This window comes from Barbus barbus, assembly GCF_936440315.1.
Source record: "Barbus barbus genome assembly, chromosome: 16".
Taxonomy (NCBI): Eukaryota; Metazoa; Chordata; class Actinopteri; order Cypriniformes; family Cyprinidae; genus Barbus; species Barbus barbus.
Window position 1 is genome coordinate 14,660,011 of NC_136744.1, and position 23,807 is coordinate 14,683,817.

At 35.2% G+C, this 23,807-nt stretch overlaps 1 protein-coding gene across 1 annotated transcript; it reads left to right on the top strand.

The window, feature by feature from the left end:
• Positions 1–773: 773 nt before the first annotated feature.
• Positions 774–23,238, top strand: LOC306882020 (melanopsin-A). Its single transcript, XM_079436447.1, has 11 exons — positions 774–1,119; positions 8,532–8,674; positions 9,411–9,544; positions 14,188–14,391; positions 16,148–16,319; positions 16,588–16,749; positions 17,481–17,588; positions 18,473–18,668; positions 18,772–18,942; positions 19,759–19,827; positions 20,637–23,238. The coding sequence occupies exons 1-11, from the start codon at positions 967–969 to the stop codon at positions 20,901–20,903; spliced, it is 1,779 nt and encodes a 592-aa protein (XP_079292573.1). The 5' UTR covers positions 774–966; the 3' UTR covers positions 20,904–23,238.
• The last annotated feature ends 569 nt before the right edge of the window (positions 23,239–23,807 follow it).

The following is a 23,807-nucleotide window of genomic DNA, read 5'->3' on the forward strand; positions in this document are numbered from 1 at the left end:
GTCGGCCTACTTAATGTTAAAGGAATAGCCCAAAAACAACTATTCTCATCATCATTTACACATCCTCATGTCGTTCCAAATCTGTATGCCTTAATATCCCATTGATTTTATTTGATTTTGTAGATATAGTTGTATGGAGAAAAAAACAAACAAACATCGGAAGTCATTGCTCACTTTTGTTACCAACATTCTTCAAAATATCTTCTATGTTCCACAGAATAAAGAAAGTTTGGAAGGACATGAAGTTGAGTAAACAATGACAGAATTGTCATTTTTGAGTGCACTTTCCATTTAATGATGGCATTCTGCAAATACAACATTCATTTATAATGTTGTTTTTAATGTTAAAAGACAGTCTGTGGTGGTTACACCTAAAACAGCAATGTAATATTAAACTACAATACAGTGCATGTTAATTACGATTGTTACATTCAGTATTTTTTAAAGTATGATATTTCTGTAATAAGTAGCCTACTCTTAAAAAAAAAAAAAAATTATGCTAAAGTGTACTTCCTGTTCACAAGGGTAAACACAACGACCTGCATTAAGTCACAAATGTGTGAAATTATAACATTTTCTCTATTTTCTAGGCAAATAAATGTTTGAAAACAATGCAAAATAGAAATCTTTCCACAGAGGTTTCAAGTTTTTGAACCTCACTGTATGTCTGTGTGAAACTACATCTGTTTCATATTAATTTGGTGTAAAATGAATAATCTGACAGACAAAATGACCATTTAATCCCGTATTACGTCATATTGGTACCTTCACATACTTGAACAAAACTCGGAGTAAGGTCATGTCGCTGCTGTTCTGATTTCATAACAATCGTCTTTGTGTGCGAGTGATATAAAGGTGTGCGAGGCTGTTACAGGTCTACTACGGCGCGCGCTCTCAGACATCTGTATCGCTCTGGTCGATCTGAAGAGTCTTCTGGTGCGCGGCTCTCTGTCAGTTACGCGAGTTATGATGAGCGGCGCCGTGCGCTCGGGGAGGAAGGGCATCTCGTGTCAGACACAAGACCCGAACTGCTCGCGCATCGTGGAAAGCCTCTCCTCGTGGAACAACTCCGTGATGAGCGCGTACAGGCTGGTGGATTTACCCCCCAAGACCACATCTGTGAGTCAAACATCTCATCATTTCTTGTGCAGATGATCAGGTGTAAGTGAAAATATTTGGCCAAATGCTTTAAATGTTTATCTTGCTGTGTAAATAGATTTTTACATGGTCAATATGTTGATATGTTTGCCATGTAGAGATGCTGGATATGTTAACTAAGAGCAAAACGTAAGGATGCTTAAAAGTTTAACTGCATAATTATGATCTACGCAAAAGCGTGACAGCTATCGAAAGATTTTTGAGGGAGAATCCTCAGCCTTTGAGATTTCTATCTTGATGCTACATTCTTTCTAAATTTAAAAACTATTTTTAATATAATTTCTGTGTGACGTTTAAACAATTTAAGCTTTTCAATTTTCAGGTGAAGTGGGAGTTAGTGGACAGGGATGTAAAGTTTAAGTTTAAATACAACAGTGATGAAATGTATTTCTATGATGCAAATGTGTTCTTCTGGGAGAAAATCCGTCATCCTAGTGTGAGCTTAATCTGGTCTAAAGTGCATTTCTTTAAAAGTCTACCAGCCTTAACCAGCTTGATCAAACTCTTAACTGGTTGATGTAGACCCCACCATCTGGTAGTGATGATAGTATCTGTCATTTAGATCAGCTTGGACCTGCGTAGTTTAGAAATAAACTATAGAAAACCAGTTTCCATCAGAAGGGAAACTGAAAAAATATACAAAGATTTTGACATTTCATTTACACCTTTCCAGGAATTAAGCTATTCTGATAAAATAAATCTAAATAATTTTGTTTTAATTGTATAAAATACATACCTAGAGTTTAGGCTGTCTTTATGCCATCGAGTCAGGTCAGGTGCATTGCATTTTTCTCATGTGAAATCTTAATTTTTAAACACAGATGACTGAAACTGTCCTTCGCCGTTAATCACTTAATTTGACCATATATGGCTCGAGTCTGTGGTTTGAGCCTGAAGATGTATTTGTGAGGTTAAGTCTTTGGGGTTTTCACTGTTGAGAATTATTAAACACTGAGCTATGAGAGGACTTATGAAGGCATGTCAGTGCCACAGAGGAGAATATACAGAGGTGCCACATATTTATGTTAATTGGGTCTTGGGGCTTTCTTTTACATTTGGCATGTTGATGTCTCTTTCTCTTGTCATTTAATGAAGCGAACACCAGATAGTCTGGACTCCTGCAGTACTGATGGGTGTCTGCACCCACACAACACAAAGTGTGGTAGATTTATATAGGCATTCATTTAGGCTAACCAATAAATAAATAAATACAGTAACAGTTAAAAGTTTGAAACAATTAGGATTTATGAAATGTTTTTGAAGGTTAATTTGAATAAGGATAAATCTTCAACAAATGGCGTGTTCCTATTTGTAATTCAACATGTCTTCATCAGCAAATGAGATCCTAAAATGAAGCTCAAATAAATTGGATTTGCTGAAAGAAAATGATGGCAGCCATTGATTTAAAAGAAACACATTATTTCAATCATGAGATTATGACTTAATGACCTGAATTGAGATTTGAATGATTTTATTTTACATAATTCATAATTTAATTGGACTCTGTTATTGACCTAATCTCAGTTGCTACAAAGTTTTAGCACAAAATGAACAGAGGGGGGTGCTGTGTTTGGAAGTGGAATGTTGGGGGACCTTAAAAAGGGCCCCGAAAGCTGTTACTTTAACGACTCACTATCTGAGCTCTCTGAAATTATTTTATGCAACTCTGAGCCTTGTTTAGGAGGATACATTTTTGGGTCAAGTGGGATTTATTAGGTGATTAACCAAATTTGCATAAATCATACACACGCACTTGTGCTTGTTGTGACCCGTCAGGAATAAAATGTGACCCAGAAACCCAGTGACACCCCGGACTGATAAGATGTGCATATTTCCAGGCCACAGTGACGTAGATTTAAGTCTATCAATAACATTAATGGGTGTTAAGCATCATCTTCTGTATTTGTCTCAAACTGACGGCAACAAACCTCACAGGAAAACCAGCTTCACTGACCATGAGGGATTAGGATAAAAAGATGCACCATAATCATGCGATTATGATATAATCACATTCAGGTCCATGCTCACATATTGACCTCTAAATGTATTCTTTTCCTCCTGTTGATTAAAATAATGTGATCTGTGAGCAGATGCAGAGCGTGGACTGTTTTGTAGATGTAGGACAGTTTGTTTGCTTCAGGAGAGTTTGTTGAGTTTGGGATCTTGTGCTGTGTGGGTGCATAAATGTTTATTATGAAGAAAACTGTTATTATTGTGAAATCATTCTGCAAGTACCATTATTTTGACTCAAAGGAATTCATTCACCATTAAGAAAACACATTAATTGACAGATTATTTGGCACTAAAGCCCAATATATTGTGTAAAAACCAAAACAAGCTTATCTGCCAAAATGTCTTTTACAGTGTTTCTGTAATTTGAGGAGAAATGTCCCCAAAAGGACAGCAGAATGCAGTGGAACTAAGCAGCTCTGGGTAGTGTTGAGGAAACACTGTTTCAGATGAAAGAGTGGAAGATATTGGCAGTGCGTGTGTTTAGATGAGCTCAGGCAGCTCTGCTTTCTAACTGAGCTAAGTAATCATGGTAATGCGGTCAAACAAGCGCAGTAGCATCTGGAGCGCAAGAGAACCCATCCAAATATGAAGGACAGCTGTGAACATCATGAGAATTACAGTACATTCATAACTCAGTTATTAGGATCAAGGATGTAGCAATTGTGCATTGTAATGTGCATTAAAGAGATTTTTTAAATATATAAGAGTTAAGATGTATAAGTAATATGAGTAAATGAAAATCATCATATTCATTTTCATATACCAAATGAATGTATTTCTGAAGCTTCAGAATAATGCTCATAGTTAGGGATAGTTCACCCAAAAATGTAAATTTTGTTGTCATTTACTCACCTTACTTGTTCAAACCTGTAGAGGATGTTGGTAATCATACTGTTTTCATAATTGGGTGAACAATCCCTTTCATTTACAGGAATCTTAAATATCATGAAAGATTATTAAAGTCCTCTAGATTTATAGTGTTATAGTACATGACTTCTGTTTTCCTTCACGTGACAAAATAGAAAGCAATGTTCTTTTAACAGTGGAGTCGAGGTTTTATTATTCATTATCATTTGTAATGATGTGATTTTAAGGTACAGATTATTGGAGGAAAAGAAGTATATTTGTTTCATATTCTTTAAGAATCTATTTTAATCATTTGCTCAGTATATAGGTCACTAATCACTATGTAGCTATGATTGCCTCAATAAAATTACATGACCATTAAATGACTATAAATGATCCATTATATAACATAAGAAGAAGTTGTAGTTTGAAATTCCAAAGTCAAAGCAAAGCTCCCATTTTAAGAAACAGTCTGTGTAATGTTAATTATTTACAATGACATTGAGTTGTATTTGTCCTCAGGAGTGGGAAACATAATGGTAAAAAATGTCAATACAATTATTTTGTGTTTGTCGTGAGGCGATCCTGTTTCAAAAGCAAATGATTTCATGATGAGTTATCCCATCTGCAGTAAATAAAAATAAATAAATAAATAACTTGAAACCGCCTTTCTTCTCTAGAATAACTACATGCTTTGAAGAGCCTGGTTCACTTTGAAGCATCTTCAAAAATCCCACCGAAATGCCTTAACATTGTTACTGTCATATTACTCTGAGTGAGAAACAGATGTTCGACTCAAACAGTATCTATTTCATTACAATCCTTCTCATTCTGGAGAAATAAGACTGTCTTATCTCAGCCCTCAAAGTTTTTCATGGCTTAGATCTTCATTTGACCCCAAACTCAGAACTAATGAATGAAAACACAGCAATGGCTACTGCTTTATTTGGAAAAACCGTCATAACAAATAAATTCACCAGTGCAGCTCAAGATGGAAGTAGTTTAACAAATGTTTTGATGACACAAAATGGCCCATATCTGTTGAGGTTCATGAGAAACATGATTTGTATTAATTTAATTTGGATGTTTGTAAAAGGAATCATGTTTCCAAGGTTTTAATCTTTGTTTGAACATGATTTTTAATCAGCTATGCTCTTGGAGTTCAAAATATTATTAGCCATCCTTGGAAGAGACAAAGTAACAAAAACTTGTCTGCACAGTAGTTCTCAACCGGTGGCTTGTTTTGATTAATTAATTACTATTGCTAAATGCAAAAAGAAAAATTCAGCTAAACATATAATCAAATGGATAGCAAAATGCATCAGCTCATAAACATTTCAAAGAGAGGAGAAACGATTCCCATATACTGTGTTTTATTGTCGACGTCAAAAAGTGTGTGTGCAAGCAAACTCATTTTGGCTCAAACTCATCACTCACTCAGGAGAAACTAGCCCAATTAGACAGACTGCGTGACATCCTCGAGAAAAAGAACAAGATGTGACCCAGAAAAAATGCATGGTTGTGTTATAGCTGACATGATTTTGACAGTTTGTTGGTAAAGAGTTGTCTCCGCATCATCACTTGACACATACCGAAGGCAGAGATTGAATCTGCTCTGTCATATTTCCTCCATTACGACCACATGGTTACACTCATCTGTCTTGAAATGACTTTTCCGGGAGTGCTTGTCCTGCATTCAGCCATCTCATTTGCCCACAGCCTTGCCACTCAAAGGTCTTTTCATTAAAGCTTTTCCTGAGGAAATTGCAGTCAACAAATATCTGCTAAAATAATTTTTTGCATTTAATCATGACTGTTCTGTGAAAGCCTTTTGTGTTCCATTTTACTTTGTATCATGCCAAGCGAAACAAATAACATTGATTCCAAAAAATAACTCTTACCTTAAAGACTTTTTCTACCGTGCTGTCTGCAGTGTTGGGGGTAACGCATTACAAGTAACGCAAGTTACATAATCAGATTACTTTTTTCAAGTAACTAGTAAAGTAACGCATTACTTTTTAATTTACATGAAAATATCTGAGTTACGTATTCAAAAAAGTAACACCAGTTACTTTGTTTTCCCATTTATTGACTGACAAGTCTCCTGTCCCCATACTGAGAGAAATCGGAAGTACAGAGGCGTTGTGTGTGAACATGATGTTACTGTAGTTCTAGACTAAATGTGCATTAATTCATCTCACTCGCAAAAATCTGATTTAGTATTCATCAAAATGAATTAAAACAGTGAAATGCAAACTCAGAATAGATGCAAACCTGCAATAATTAAATGTTAAATAACAAAAATGTATCTAATCTCATTTTATTAGCCGATGTCTTTGTTGCTGACCTGATGATCCAGTTCAATCATACTAATAAGCAAAAATGACTTTAGATAAACTAACAATTGCTTAAGAGTGTTGAACCCTTTTCTCCTGCGTTCTACTGTACAGATGTGAATTTACTTTTCCTTCAGCTTGAAGTTTATTCATTACACTTTTGGTGTGAAAGGGCTTTAACATTTGCTATAAATAGAACTTCTTATATTAAAAACAAACAATCAAGCCCTGTTCATATTTAAAATGTAATGTGAAAGTAACGCAACAGTAACGTAACGCATTACTTTCTATAAAATGTAACTAAGTAATGTAATTAGTTACTTTTTTAGGGAGTAACGCAATATAGTGCATTACTTTTAAAAGTAACTTTCCCCAACACTGGCTGTCTGGTGCTGGAAGAATGTATGCAATAAATTAGGATCTGATTGAATGGATTGTTGTGAGAGATTATACCATCAAAAACAATTCCTTTGTCATAGTAGGATTTCTTCATTCTTTTAAGCATTTCAATTAATTAAAAAGATTTACTGCTCAAAGTGACAAAAAGCCTCTCTTACTGACCTTAGATTAACATTGATATTGCTGCTCTAATTGATCTGTCATTTAGAGTTTATAAAAAATTTCAGCTACACAGATTCACACTCTAGTTTCACTATACCTGTTTGTCTCTCAATGCACACAAGATAGAAACAGCTGTTATATGAACAGATTAAATGTCCTGATTTAGACCTGAATCTGCAATGAAAAGCATGAAGAAATACAAGCTCACTGTCATTTAGGCCTGTTTAAATCCCTCTAAGATTGAAATGTGCAAATAACTGCAAATAACTGGATTTAACTGCAAGTGCACAGTCTTTTCAACATTGTTTCATACAGTCAAGAAACCAATCAAAAATATAGTATAGACTATAGTCAGACCTGAAAATGGCTGTTTTGTTCTAGTGAATATACAATGGTTTATTGCAAATATATAATAAAATGAAAGCATATCCAAAGCTTACTGTTTGCAAAAACAGATTATATACACTATATTGCCAAAAGTATTGGGTTTGACTACTTTAGTAATTTCCATGAGTACAAATCTTAATGTTTAAGCATATAATGATTTTCTAGGGAATTGTGTGCTTCTAATTTTATTGCAACAGTTTGGACAGAACCCTTTTCTATTCTAACATGACAGTGCCTCTGTGTATAAGGCAAGGTTCAAAAAGAAATGATTGATTCAGTCAGTGTGGAATAACTTGACTGGTCTGCACAAAGTAAAGTCCTAATCTCAGCTGAACACCTCTGGTGTGACTTTAAATGCAGACCTTGAGCCGAAAACTCATCACCAAACACCAATGACTTGTATACGGGTACAGTCATTTTAGACACTGTTGAAAACAGAGATGGAAACTGTTGAAACAGAGATGGAAATACAGTTTTTAAATACGTTAATTATGCTTCCATCTTTGTTGCCACAGTTTTGGAAGTGCCTTCTTCTGTTCTACAGAAGGGGGTGTCCCAATACTTTTGTCCATATAGTGTATGTACAAATCATTGGTGTTTGGTGATGAGTTTTCGGCTCAAGGTCTGCATTTAAAGTCACACCAGAGGTGTTCAGCTGAGATTAGGACTTTGCTTTATGCAGACCAGTCAAGTTCTTCCACACTGACTGAATCAATCATTTCTTTTTGAACCTTGCCTTATACACAGAGGCACTGTCATGTTGAATAGAAAAGGGTTCTGTCCAAACTGTTGCAATAAAATTAGAAGCACACAATTCCCTAGAATATCATTATATACTTAAACATTAAGATTTGTACTCATGGAAATTACTAAAGTAGTCAAACCTGTTCATTAGAAGGGGGGGACCCAATACTTTTGGCAATATAATGAAAATTCCCATTTAGAAGATAAACCACAACTGGATATTCTTTTGAAAAAATGAGGCATCGTGAGATTTGTCTAAAAATGCATTCAATCCAATATTCAAAATATCTACAGTGTGTCTGTATTGTTTATATTTCTGCTCCCCTCCCATATAATGAATTAATGTCTTGGTGGTGTCAGCTGAGTTCAGGCCTTATGGTGTTTCTTAAACCGATTGCGCACTCTTTGATGCAAAGGTCATTATAAAACAGCAAGTGCTGCTTTTCATCTGAGCTATTAATTAATGTGTGCTCCTGTGTCTTCAAGGTTGCCATGGTGGAAGAATCCGTTTACCCTTTCCCAACAGTGGACGTGCCTGATCATGCTCACTTCACTATTGGTGCTGTCATCCTTGCTGTTGGCATTACTGGCATGTTGGGGAACTTCCTGGTCATCTATGCATTCAGCAGGTGAGAAAAAAGAAGTTGAACACTTAATATGAAAACAGTGTATGAAATTTTTATTGTTCATTATCAAAAGTGAACTGTAGTCCGATGGATTGGTGCACAGCATCATTAGGCATGTGCCACTTCTGTGTCACTAACTTTGAACTGACACATTTCCACAATAGATAGTTGCACTCTTTGAATTTGATTGGTTGGTCAGATTTTTGTTAGTTGGTGCTTGTCTTATGAATGTGATGTGGATCTTTGATTTTCTTTTGACTCATTTTGACAGAAATAAGTGACTGAGTGAGTCATTGAATTATCTGCTCAACCGATTTCTTCAAAAATACTGATTCATTTAGGAATGAAACAATTTACTGTTTGAGTGAATCATGAATCAGTCACTTATCCAATTCCTTCAAAATCACAGACTAATTCAGAAATAAGTCACCTGACCTTATGAGTGAGTCATGGAATCACCTATTTAACCTATTTCTTCAAAAGCCCTGATTTGTTTATAACAAAACAAGTGACTGTCTGAGTGAGTCATCAATCAGTCACTCATTTGATTCAGTAAAAAACTCTAGTTCAGGCAGGAACTAAACTATTGTGTGTTTCTTGTAGACAGGCTAATTGTTTCAGGTTTGTTTGAGCTATTTGTGTTGCACAGGGAGGCTGATATTCTCAAAGACGTTATATAGCTAATATAAACTGAACAGAGAAATTAACAACTTATTGTTGTGTGTGTGTGTGTGTGTAGGAGCCGGACCCTGAGGACACCTGCCAACTTGTTCATAATAAACCTTGCCATTACAGACTTCCTCATGTGTGCCACCCAGGCGCCCATCTTTTTCACCACCAGCATGCACAAGAGATGGATCTTTGGGGAAAAAGGTACAAAGAAACGTACATGTATGGTTTCAATATATACAGGTGCTGGTCATAAAATTAGAATATCATGAAAAAGTTTATTTATTTCAGTAATACCATTCAAAAAGTGAAACTTGTATATTAGATTCATTCATTACACACAGACTGATATATTTCAAATGTTTATTTCCTTTAATTTTGATGATTATAACTGACAACTAATGATATAATCAAATCATTTGATAGATTATTTAAGATAACTAAAAAAAAAAACTACTTTTATGAAATAGTCCTAGGTTTTTTGCATAACCTCATGGAAACCACTGCAGTACAATTCTTTGGACTCTCAATAATTATCTAAAAAGGTTGCACTTTACAATTTGGTTATATTGTAAAGGGTCATTATATTTCTATGTTAAATTACTTGGAATTGCCAAAAATGCACTGTTTAATCGTATATTTATTTAATCGTATATACTTACTTCCTAAATAATATGTAATGTCTTTTTTTGTATTTGCTTAAATGCCTTACAATGTTTGCAGCTATATTTTTAAAAGATGGTTTCTACACCCAGAAATGTCATGTGAATTAATAAAATTATAGCTATGCCAAGTGATACAATATTTTATATTTTACATTTAAAAAAAAAAAAAAAAAAAAATATATATATATATATATATATATATATATATATATATATAAACTTGTCAGGAAACTGATACTGATTAAGTATATGAAACTTTTGTGATGATTTTTAAATCTTTATATAATGAGCAATTTCCTTTAAAACTATTTAAAAATAAGAATAAATTTAATCAGAAACCATGGATGACAAAAGGCTTACAAAATGCTTGTAAAAAAAAGAATACCTTGTGTAAAGAATTTATAAAAGACAGAACTATTGAAGCTGATAAGTATAAAAGATATAAAAATGAATTGACTGGTATTATGAGGATAAGTAAGAAAGATTATTATAATAAAATATTAAATGATAATAAAAATGATATTAAATAATATGGAATGTGTGATAATAATATAAATAATATTATCAGGAATGGATCAAGGAACATAGAATATCCTCAGTATTTTATAGATAATGAGGGGACTGTGAGCAACATGAATGATGTGGTTAATGGGTTTAATAACTTTTTTTCGTAAGTATAGGACCAAGACTGGCAGAGGAAATTGAAAATCCAAAGATAGTAATAGGAGAGGAGCAGGCTATGGATTTTTTAGACAATAATCCAAATTCAGTGTATTTGAAACCAACTGACGAAAAGGAGATTATTGAAATTGTTAGTATCTTTTAAAACAGGTGTATTTCCAAGCAAAATTTAAATTGCCAAAGTCATTCCATTATACAAAGTTGGAGAGAGAAATCAATTTACTAATTATAGGCCGTTGTCTTTAATCTCTCAGTTCTCTAAAATATTGGAAAAATTGTATGTTAATAGACTGGAAAACTTTATGGAGAAGCATGAATTGTTAGTTGATAATCAGTATGGATTTAGGTCGAACAGATCCACATCCATGGCATTAATGGAGTTAATTGAAGACATTACTAGTTCAATAGATAATAAGAAATATGCAGTGGGAGTATCCATAGATTTGAAGAAAGCCTTTGATACAATTGATCACTGTTTATTAATCAATAAATTGGAAAAATATGATATCAGAGGGGCTGTACTTGATTGGATGAAAAGTTACATAAGTAGCAGACTTCAATTTGTACAAATTGTGGAATATAGATCAGAGTGTTTAGATATCACATGTGGAGTCCCACAGGGGTCGATTTTGGGTTCAAAATTATTTATATTGTATATAAATGACATATGCAGGGTGACAAATATTTTAAAATTTGTGATTTTTTCTGATGATACCAATATTTTCTGTGCTGGGGAAAATTTGCTACAGCTTTTGGAGGTGGTCACAGCAGAAATTAATAAGATAAAAATGTGGTTTGGCTTGAATAAATTATCGATAAATTTAGACAAAACTAAATTTATGCTGTTTGGAAACCGCAAAACTGATACACAAGTAAAAGTAATGATTAATAATGTTGAAATAGAAAGAGTATATTACAATAAATTTCTGGGGGTGCTGGAAACCCCACATTAAACATGTCAGAGCGAAAGTAGCATGAAGTATTGGAGTAATGGGGAAAGCAAGGCATGTATTGAATGAGAAAGCACTTTATATTTTGTATAGTTTACTTGGATTGCCATATTTCAATTACTGTGTTGAAGTATGGGGCAACACCTACAGAACCACCCTGTACAAAAAGTACAATACAAAAAAGAGCAATTAGGATAGTAAATAAAGTAGGATATTATGAGCATATAAATGTATTGTTTATAAAATCACACACTTTAAAGTTTAAGACTGCACAAATAGTTTATAAAGCAAAAAATAAACTACTGCCTGAAAATATACAACAAGTATTCACAGATAGAAAGGGGTGTTATAGTTTGAGAGGGGCTTTAAATATGAGACATCAAAATGCACGGACAAAACTCAAAAGTATGTGTATTTTGATTTGTGGGGTGATATTGTGGAATAGATTAAACGATTATATCAAAGAAAGTGTAAATATGTTGCAATTTAAAAGTAGGTATACATTTTTTTCTTGATACGTACAGAAGTGGGGGTGAGGGTGAGAATTTCAACATTGTTGTTAATGCTGCTTGATTTTGTTTCTGTTTGTCTTCCTTATCTTAACAGATAGATAAAGTAGAACATGAATTGGAGTAGTATTTTTGTATTATGTAAAATGGTATGTCTGATTTATCATGGCTGATTGTGATTTGGTATTGGTAATTATTGAGGGTAGGATCTGAGAAGCCTAGGGCTTCTACCTATCCTTTTTCGAACGGGTTGAATATATGTAAAAAAAATAAAAATAAAATTGTATTCGTTGATCTGTTTTTTTTTTGTTATTCATTTATGTTTTCCTTTTGTATTTTTTTTTTTATTATAATTTTTTTAATAGTTCGAAATAAATAAATAAATAAAAGTAAATTGTTGTGGACCATGGGGTCAAAAACGTAGAGAACCAATATTCTCAAATATTAAATATACTGTAAATTCAGTGCCGTAATTCAATTCTTTAAAAAAATAATAAAAATAAAGGAAGAAAGAAAAATCCCATGTAAAACACCTAATTTGTCAAACCAGACAGCAAAAATCAATTTATTATGTAATTTCCACTCAAAGCTGTTTATTTTGCATATTGAAGGCATCTGCTCCATTGACTTCCATTCAAACAGAACAGCCTCTGGTCTCCCTGTTGGGATCCTGACGCGTTACGCTTTCCCAAGCAGAGTTTGAAGCCTCTCTCCTGGAGGAGGGACTCTGACCCAGTTTCATTTGGTGGAAACTGTTAAAAGATGTGTTTCTTGCTTCTGTCAGCACTGACTGCTCTACAAAACAAGGCATAAATATGACCACTGTTAATTCGATCTTGATCCCCCTGAGCTTTCTCAATCAATCAGATACAACTCACAGAAATGCTCTTTTACAGGATTAACCTGAAAGCATAATCTACCTGACAAGGTGTGAGAGAATAGAGAAGACATCCTGATGTGTGAGAGGATTATCTTCAATAACAGACGCTTCTGTTTTGTAATTATTAAAGTACATCTAGTAAATGTGTTCTGAGAAAACAAGCACAAATGAGCATGAATCAGACTGTTTTTTACATATGCCTTGACAGTGTAGAAGACACAGTGTGTGTGGATGTTTAGGAGGTGCCAGACTGTGTGTGTGTGTCAAGTATAATGATGTGAAATCATCTGTTTCTCGGTTCTCCGCTGGTTCTTCTTCTTCTGTTTGACCTGTTTCATTGATGACATGATGTATTATGTGAAATAGACTTCAGACAGACCCAAACTAGCTCTATCTCTGTATTTGTGTGCGTTTATTTGATGCAGGATCCACTTAGAACAGTACTGTTACTAGGATACCATGATGTTCGTTTGGATATGCGGGATAGACAAAGTGCATTTAAAACAGTGGTTCTCAATTAGGGAGGCAGGGCCCACTAGGGGGCCTCAGCAGTACTCAATATTTCATCAGGTGGATATAAATCTTTAGCCCGTATCTCAAGTAGTACAATAAGGGGAGACAAAAAGGTTAAGAACCACTGTTTTAAAAAGAAATCAAATTCAAATAAGAATGATTTTGCCATTTTAAAATGTACAAAATACTACCACTGCATTGCAAAATAGTTCACTTGAATATATTTTCCAATTCTGTGGCGGTAATTTAACCTAAGCATGTATACACACAAATCAGTTTAGCAACAGATGAGATGGACGGCAGTGACCAGAAAGAAAAACATTCATTGTAAGTTTTTCAGAGGAGATTATTTTAATGAACCGCTGCCACAGATGTCGGTCCTCAAATGGAACCAGCGGCAGTCTGTGTTCCTGCCAGCCAAGTGTCTCCAGGCCTAAAAGCTGGTTCACACTGCCCCAACAAACAGCAGCAAATATTTTAAGAAGTTTGCTGGATGTAGAATGTTTGGAAACATAAATGTTATTTTCACATTGAACTAACAAGCACCAACACTGCTCCAACAAAACTGCTTGAATTTACCACAGAAATGTAAATTCTGTATAAGCTGTGCTTGGTTATGGACTTAATTCTGTTCCTCCTGTCTCTCCAGGTTGTGAGTTGTATGCATTCTGTGGGGCTTTATTTGGCATCTGCTCCATGATCACGCTCATGGTCATCGCTGTGGATCGATACTTCGTGATCACGCGGCCGCTGGCCTCCATCGGTGTGTTGTCTCAGAAGAGAGCTCTGCTGATCCTTCTGATAGCTTGGGCTTATTCACTTGGCTGGAGCCTGCCACCTTTCTTTGGCTGGAGTAAGTGTAGTATACCTGTTGTTTTAACATTTTAAACCTATTAAACTTTGTGAAATGCTTTAATTGAAAAGTGTTCTTATGCTTTTTTGTTTTTAATTAATGCCACTTTGATATTTTTATCTAACAGGCCTACAAGGGCATTCATTCAAGATTAAATGTGGCCTGAAGGAATAGTTCACCCAAAAATGAAAATTATGTCATCATTTACTCACCCTCGTGTTGTTACAGAACTGTATGACTTTCTTTATTCTGTAGAACACAAAGAGAATATTTTGAACAATGCTGGTAACTAAACAGTTTTGATGACCTTCGACTTCCATTGTATGGACAAAACAAAAGACATCTTGCAAAATACAATTTTTTTTTATGTTCAGCAAAAAAGAAAGACATATAGGTTTTGAACAACATGAGGGTAAATAAATAATGACATAATTTTAATTTTTGGGTGAACTATCACTTAAAATGTAACATCATATCCACTGCATGTGTTTCTATAGAAATTCTACAGAATTCCCGCAAATGTTGTTCCAACTAGTCTAACAACAAAGAATTTTATATTGAACAATATTGATGAAATGTTAGGTGTTCATGAAGTTCCAGCATGCATTGCATCAATAAACTACATGGCTACTGTTATAAGATTGTTTTGTTTTATTGTTAGTTATTTGCTGTGTTGTGATGTAAAGAGCTCATCTTTTTACAAGTGTTGATTGTCACTGTCCTAAATATCTTAATGCATCACGTTGCCTTGCACTTTCAGCGTTTCTCTACAATCCCTTTTTTACAGTGCAGGTTACATTGTAAGAGAAACAGGTAGGTTCATATGAGCAGTATTCATTGTCTTCCATTGCTCTTTCTAAAAGCATTTCTGCAAACATGATTAATACAGAATAAGGAAAAAAGGACAATATTGCAAAACTAGAAAACAGTTATTCTTTGTAAAAAAAAAACACATACAGTCAGTGACCCGATCTACACATCCATCAAATAAATGTATGAAAATCACTGAATTAGGTAACAAAATGTTATTTATTTTAAGCCAGATGTCAACATGTCATGTGATGTTTGTGCATTTGCAGGTGTTTAAGTGTGGTCCTGTGTTAATGGAGTTGAGTATGCATTTGATGCTCTTTTCACAGGATGCATCAGTCTTTTATAAGCTCAGGTCTTTTGGGACAAGTACACTGAGCATTCTGGGTCATCCATGTGTGAGCAAAGGAGCATGAGAGTTGTTAGCCAAGACTTTACAAACAGTGAGCTGTTGGACTCTGATCTGTGTCACATAAAGGTGGTCTCTGAGGACCAAGGCTTTCAGCTTAAGAGGGATAGACTGGTTAAGCCTGGTGCTTTTAGCTCTCCAGCATTTTCTATCTCTGGTTTACAGGCAACCTGCTCTTCAAACGAAGGGTGTCTGTCTCCTTTAACTGTTCTGACAGCTTATATCTTCCAACCTCAGAGAACTGATGATAGTGGCACATGCATGAAAGCCAGACTGTGATTGGTGGCGATAAGAAATAATAATTTTATTAGCGTACTTCTTAAATATCCTCAGCTGTGTGTGCATTGGGTTGTATTTCACTGCATTTGCCCAGCAGCCAGACAGTATTCATAAATCCCTTTTCTTTGTGATTTTGTTCCAGTTTTGACAATATTTCTCCGGGTGTAAACGGCTTAGCTGCTGGCTATCCTTCACTTTCCTCCACAAATTCTGTTATTTTATAGTTTTTTATTCTGTCTGTCTGTCTCTGTTTTGCAGGTGCTTATGTTCCTGAAGGGCTGTTGACCTCTTGCACCTGGGATTATATGACCTTCACACCCTCTGTGCGAGCTTACACTATGCTCCTCTTCATCTTCGTCTTCTTCATTCCACTTATTATCATCATCTACTGCTATTTCTTTATTTTCCGATCCATTCGCAGCACTAATGAGTGAGTTCTTCGATGCTGAACAAAACAGTATGAATTAATTAGCATCAGCAGTGTCTCAAAGCTGTTAAATTTCATTTGTTTTAAAAATGTAAAATGTATTGGAGAAATGTCAGTTAAATGTAACACCGAAGTACTTAAACACTTTTATTCTGCATTTTAATTAATCTTGAGGTGTGACCTATTGAAAATAGATAAGCTTTTGATGGCAGTAAACCAATATTTGAAAATTAGTGTTGTTTAACTGTTGCTTTCTTTTTGTCTTTGGAAGAGCTGTGGGCAAAATTAATGGCGATAACAAGAGAGACTCAATGAAACAATTTCAACGGCTGAAAAATGAATGGAAGATGGCGAAAATTGCTCTTATTGTTATTCTCATGTATGTCATCTCCTGGTCTCCATATTCATCTGTGGCACTGACAGCTTTTGCTGGGTAAATGTAAATCCCAACCCTGACAACACAATATAATGTAATATAAAATATACATAGCCGTTCAGCGGCAGTTGTTTTAAATGTGCTATAGAAATAAAAAATTTTATTGTATTGTATTGGAAAATTTGGTGTCAGAAAGATTACATTTTTAAGGAAATATTTACTTTTATTCTGCAAAGACACATTAAATTGATCAAAGTGACAGTAAAGACATTAAAATATTACTTCTACTCTATAAGTACAGTAAGTGCTGTTCTTTTGGACTCTTTTTCATTGAAGAATCCTGACAAAAAATGTATCATGGTTTCAACAACAACAACAAAAACTGTTTTTAACATTGATAATAAAAAATGTTTCTTGAGCAGCAAATCAGCATATTAGAATAGTTTCTGGAGGATCTTAAGACTGGAGTAATGGCTGCTTTGCAGCTTTGCCATCAGGAATAAATTACATTAAAATATATTAAAATAGAGAACAGTTAAAAAATGTTTCACAACATTACTGTTTTTACTGTATAATATAATATAATATGTGTAATTTTATTGTTATGTTTTTATTGTTTATGTGTAATTTCTTTTAGCTGTTACATATATTTAGCATAATTATGTTAATTTATATTTTTTAAACTTATTTTTTATTCTGTAGACTACAAGTACCAAGGTAATGGTCTACGGTAAAATATATATAAATAAATTAACATGTTAATGAATCTATACACTTGTATTTTTCAGGTATTCTGATATGCTCACACCATATATGAATTCAGTACCTGCTGTGATAGCCAAAGCTTCAGCAATCCACAATCCCATCATCTACGCCATCACACACCCCAAATACAGGTAATGTAGGAGTCTCATTGAGAATCGTTGATGTCAGTTCAATATAGTTTTGAAACCAGACTGGCTTAGTTTTGACTCCCAAAGTAGTAATAAAAAACATTAATGACGCTGTAAGTGGTAATGTTTGACATTTTATTGGACAAACTCAACTTTCCATTAACAAAGAACATGGGTCAGAGATTAGATTACCTAGTCTGGCCCCATTAGGTCTAAACACCTGAGGCAAATTGTGATTGTTTTAATTTTTCCTAGTGTCTAGCTCACTGAGCCATTCAATCGCATATTAATCAGAAACATGCATTGCTTCTGGGTTAAAGTGTGAAATTTAATTTTGATTGATTAACCTGAATATCCATTTGAGCATAAAGAATAATTAATCCTGCACAGAGCATCCTGACAGTATGGAAACATGTGTAAGGCCTGCTGGGTCAAACAGTCATTTTGATTTGATTTTCTCCCACAACTCTAAACCATATTTTGCTAAACACATTTTAGTCCCTATGCACTGAACATGTTTTCATGCATGCAATGACAAACGGTTCATTTTGATATAGGTCTAAAGTGTATTAATGCTATTTCAAATGTATCCGAAATGTGTAGCTAATTTGAAGCTCTGAAGTTATTGCATATATTCTGACACATTTAAAAGAAACTTATTTTGCCTATTACTATTGCTGCCTTTATAACAGGTTTCACTGCTACTGAATTAAAAACGTGTATTATTTTAGATTCATTTTTTATTATTTATTTTTATATTTTCATTATTTTAGTTATTATTTGACTGATCAGGTTTGAATCAAACATGTCATGCTCTGTGTACAGTAAATATGTATCCACAATGTCTACGGTGTCTCATGCCTGTATTTCATCTGTGTCTTTGTCAGGTTGGCCATAGCGAAATACATTCCGTGTCTTCGTGTGCTGTTGTGCGTCCCCAAGCGTGACCTCCACTCGCTCCACAGCAGCTTTATGTCGACACGTCGTTCCACCGTCACAAGCCAGTCCTCTGATATGTCCGGACAGTTTCGCAGAACCAGCACCGGCAAGTCCCGGCTCTCCTCAGCCTCCGACAGCGAATCTGTGAGTGTGTGAGGCTGATGGATCTCTATATTTGATGATTAGTCTTCACATGGGCAAATGTGATTGTAATGGATGTATTTTATGGCCTGTTTCTACTCTTCAGGGCTGGACAGATACTGAGGCCGATCTCTCGAGCATGAGCTCCAGGCCTGCCAGCCGGCAGGTGTCTTGTGACATCAGCAAGGACACTGCGGAGATCCCAGACTTCAAACCATGTAACTCATCCAGCTTCAAGTCAAAGCTCAAAAGCCATGACTCGGGCATCTTTGAAAAGGTGACCTCACAGGCTGAATGTATTACATATGTGGCAAGTATCAAAGGAGTGTAGCCTGTCTTACGAAAATGTGTTCATGCAGAATTGCTAATCCTGTTTATCCTCATGTTAGTCTTACTTAAAATATGGTGAAAACAGTAATTTGGTAAAATATTATTACAATTTAAAAAAACGGTTGTAATATATTTTAAAATGTAATTTATTTCTTTGTTATGATTCTTTAGAAATCATTTTGATACTTTGATGCTCAAGCAACATTTTTATTCCTGTCAACATTAAAAAGTTGTTGTGCTTAATATTTTTGGAGAAACATTTCTTTTCAGGATTCTTTGATGAATAGAGAGTTCAAAAGAAAAGTGAAAGTGAAAGTGACATGACATACGACCAAGTATGGTGACCCATACTCTGCATTTAACCCATCCAACGTGCACACACACAGCAGTGAACACACACACACACCGTGAACACACACCCGGAGCAGTGGGCAGCCATTTTATGCTGTGACGCCCAGGGAGCAGTTGAGGGTTCAGTGCCTTGCTCAAGGGTGGAAGAGAGCGCTGGACATTCATTCCCCCCCACCTACAATCCCTGCCAGCCTGAGACTCGAACCCGCAACCTTTGGATTACGAGTCTGACTCTCTAACCATTAGCCCACAACTGCCCCAAGAACAGCATTTATTTGAAATAGAAATGTTTTGTAACATTATAAATGTCTCAATTTAATGTGTACTTGCTGAATGATTGCTTTCTTCAAAAAACACTTTCTGACCCTACACTTTTTTGATTATTATCCTGACTCTCTCATTTCTGACCTAGAGTTCCTCTGATGTGGATGATGTGTCTGTGGCCGGGCTCATTCAGCCGGACCGTTCCAACCCTTTAGCTGTGAGTCTGTTTAAGTTCAGTAAGGGAAAGGAAAGGGAAGGGAAGTGCTGTGTGGCCAAGTATGGTGACCATGGGTCCAAGTGTACACACAGTAGTGAACATACACCCGGAGCAGTGGGCAGTCATGCTGCGGCGCCCGGGGAGCAGTTGGGGGTTCAGTGCCTTGCTCAAGGGTCTCACCTCAGTCGTGGTATTGAGGGTGGAGAGAGTGTTGGTTATTCACTCCCCCACCTACAATCCCTGCCGGACCTGAGACTCGAACCCCCGACCTTCAGGTTACAAGTCCAACTCTCTCTGTTAGGCCACGACTGCCCCTGTAGGTGGCGTGGTTTGTAAAATTTGTTGACGTCAGGAATGTTTTGTTCTGGTGTGACTGGCAGAACAACTCGCCCAGGCAATCAAATTTGTTCATGAAAAATCTGAAAGCATATTCAAATGACTAGAATGCTGTTTGATGAATCACAGTGTGCTGTTGAAAAAATGTAATTAGTTAATGAATTTGAATTCTGATTGCAGAAGAAAGGCATGTAATAAAATTACTGTTCCATTTTGCCATTAAATGCCTGTTTCTGCAGAAGAAATATGTGCCATTGAAAGAATAATCCTAATCATCTTTCATACATGAATCCCTATTAATTAAACCAAGAATTTTGCTGTCAGTATTTTGTTACGGAGGTCTTCTTGAGCTTGATTGCAGCAGTATTATCTCCAGGAACATTTTTTTAACTCTGATTTAATGCACAGTAAAGGCTGATAATTGGCAATAGGTAGATTTAATCTCTCAAAACGTTCCTCTGTGCTGTTTGCAGGCTGGTGACGGTACCGACATGCCAATTTCAAGAGGTGCGATTGGTCGAATTCCCAGTATTGTCATCACCTCTGAGTCTAGCTCTTTCCTGCCCTCGGTACGGCCCAGCTACAGAAGCAGCCGCTCAAGTGTGTCCAGTGCTGGGGCAAATCCACCCAGGAGAGACTCTCGTGGAGGAGTCCAGCAGGGGGCAGTGCATCTCTCCACTGCTACTGATACACCTGAGTCCGCTCACTTATTAGACAACCCTCGCCCTCAGTATCTCTAGTGCTTATCCCTCGTCACTCGCCATGTAAATCTTACCTTCAAGCTTTGTGTTGGATTTTTAGTGTTTTTGTGAGTTATTTTTGTGTTCTGTGGTTTAGACCTTTGATAAGGGGAACTTGAAATGAAGACAAAACCTGAGAGATTAATCAGTGCTCTGTAATACATTTTTATGATGACCTCAACTGTTATACATTGTCCAGACTCTTTGTCTCCCTCTATTTTAAGGAAACATTTAACAGATAGTGCTTTGAATCAGGCAAAGTTACTGCTCAGTCCATGCAGACTTGGATAGATGGAGAGAAAGTGCATCACAGATTATTTTAGTCTGTCATCAATGTCAAATAGCATATACAGGTAATATCATCTTAATTAGGGAGTTCTTTGTGTTTGCTTTAGTATTAAGCTTTACATTTTTGTTTTTCTTGTACATTATAAATGTAATATTGACTTTTTGACCATTTTTTTTTTTGTTATAACATTTCATCTTCATTCAAAGCGAGACTCTGAATGTTTTGCTTAACGGGATCATCTTAAGACTGTGGTATGTCAGTTTTGCTCACGAGACACTGAAATGCTTGCTTCCACAGAACTTCAAAGTAGGCTATGCAATATGAAGCCAGATTACAATTTAGAATCCCGTTTTATCTGTTTAGTCACCATGGTGATCTTATTTTGAATATTAAACTTATCAGATCTTCAGACTTAAAGCTACACTGTAATTTTTTTACATATATAAAAAATAAAAATAGCAAATTATTATTGAGGAGAGTTTTAAAAAATGCAAATGTGTCTTCCACGCTATCTCTTTTCTTTACCCCAAAACACTGATGAACCTATAATACTAATTTATAATTTAGACAAGAAATTGTATCCATGTGTTATTCTCCTGTGTTGTCATGTCATATCTGTACACAAAGTAAAGTAGCTCTGATGTTTTTGGTGTGGTAGCAGCATGAAGCTAAAAGTTTGTTGTCAGTGTGAATGAGACAAATGTACCAATTTTTCATTCAAACCTCCAGCAGGTTAAAAACAAAGAAACTTATCTATCTGCTCTGGTAAGAAACACTGCATCCATGTGTACACCAGTGCCTCAAATAGGCCTAACCTTCATTCGCGCAGAAGTTCAGAAGCACAACCAATCTTCTTCTATGACACATACAGTTTTAGTTTATAACCGCTAGAAGGCTTGAAGTTATTTAGAGTTTGTCCAAATACCCACATTGGGGTTTTATGTTGGAATTAACTTACATTTTCCTCCTAAATGCCAATAGCTTTAAGATAGGAGGCTTCTGTAATTCTGCTTCTGACCTCAGATTTTTGAAAGCATTGTAATCATTTCTGGTTTTGACATTTTTAGATTTTTTTTTTCTTTTTAGTTTCACTAAAAAAAGTTGTGTGTGCGTGTGTGTGTGTGTGTGTGTGTTTTGTCAAATTCTTGTAATATTACTAGTGGCCTCTGAAAGTAAAAGTCTGGTCCAATAGAACCCTAAGAACTTCAGCGTTAAGAATGTGGAATTTAATTTCTTATCATAGTTTGCAAATATGAGCTAGGCCTATCACATTAGTGAAAATAGAAACAGCACTTCAATTCACCGTAAAGCATCCGTTTATCATCTGTTTAACTGATGTAATCTAGTGATTTGAGGGATAAAACGATTTTTGTATTGCTTTTGAAAAAAGTAAATATTAAACAGCTCAAGCCACACAATGCATATGTCTGGAGCAGGGACACATCATTATCTCGCTAAATCACGCCAACAGAGAATGCGCAACTGATGTCATACATGCTGTGTGTGTTTCCATCAATCTATCACCGAGATGAATGACCCTAATGAATACTGATCACATGCTCACGTACATCCACCTCTACAGCCGTGTTGTTTTTGCTATTCTTTATGGTTTTAATTACCACTGTTTGAATATTCACTTTAGAATACACAATCAAATTATATTCAACTATTAATGTTTGAACAATTGTGTTTCTTTTTTACTCAATGACTGGATGTAACTCAAATGTGATGGTGGCTGCTCTTCGGTTTAGCTAATAAACATTGTGGCACTCTTTAGAGTTAAAGTTCATCTAGTGTTCGCTTGTTCTTGAGTGGTTTGTTAGTAAAAAGGAATCATTTATTTGTCCAGATGACTACAGTCTGTGGACTGTTTATATTGTTAAGTATAGTCTCAAATTGTATCAGAATATATATTTGTTAATGTGTATCCATTCAAATGAAAGACACAGTATGTGTGTGTATCCAACACCAAGGAGAACATTATTGTATATTCGTAATGCTCTTTTGTGGTTGTTCCTATTTGTTTTTTTAAATAAACCTGCAGTTTTACTCATTGTTTCTTTTCTCTATAGATTATGGAGAGGAGCAAGTATTTTCATAATCAAATTAGCAAAAATTATTCAAATTTTTCCTTCATAAAATATTACTATCAAGTGGCATCACTAAATAAAATAAAAAAAGCTGGTCTATTTATAGAGATGTTTCTCTAGCCTTCAGACATCACTGTCCTCACTAACACATGCTGTCAGTAATGATTTGACATCATTTTTCTCAACCACAACTTGCAGGGTTTTTCATTTGCATTTAGAGAATCAAAGCAAAAGTTGCCTACATTGTCAGGATAAATGCTTCTTTATTTTAGTGGTTCTGTAAGTAATTTTGAGTTCATTTTACCCAAGACTAAACACATCTGGCGACATGTTGAACTGCATGAGCCTGCTTTTTAGTTTGTTTCTGACTTAAGAACATTATAATAACATGGTGTAAAGAGGACAAACAAATACATACTGATGTACATTACTGTTCAAAAATGGGATCGATAAGACTTTTTATTCACCCAGTAAGCATTCAACTGGTTAAATTTTAATTTAAATTGAAAAGTGACTAGAAAAACT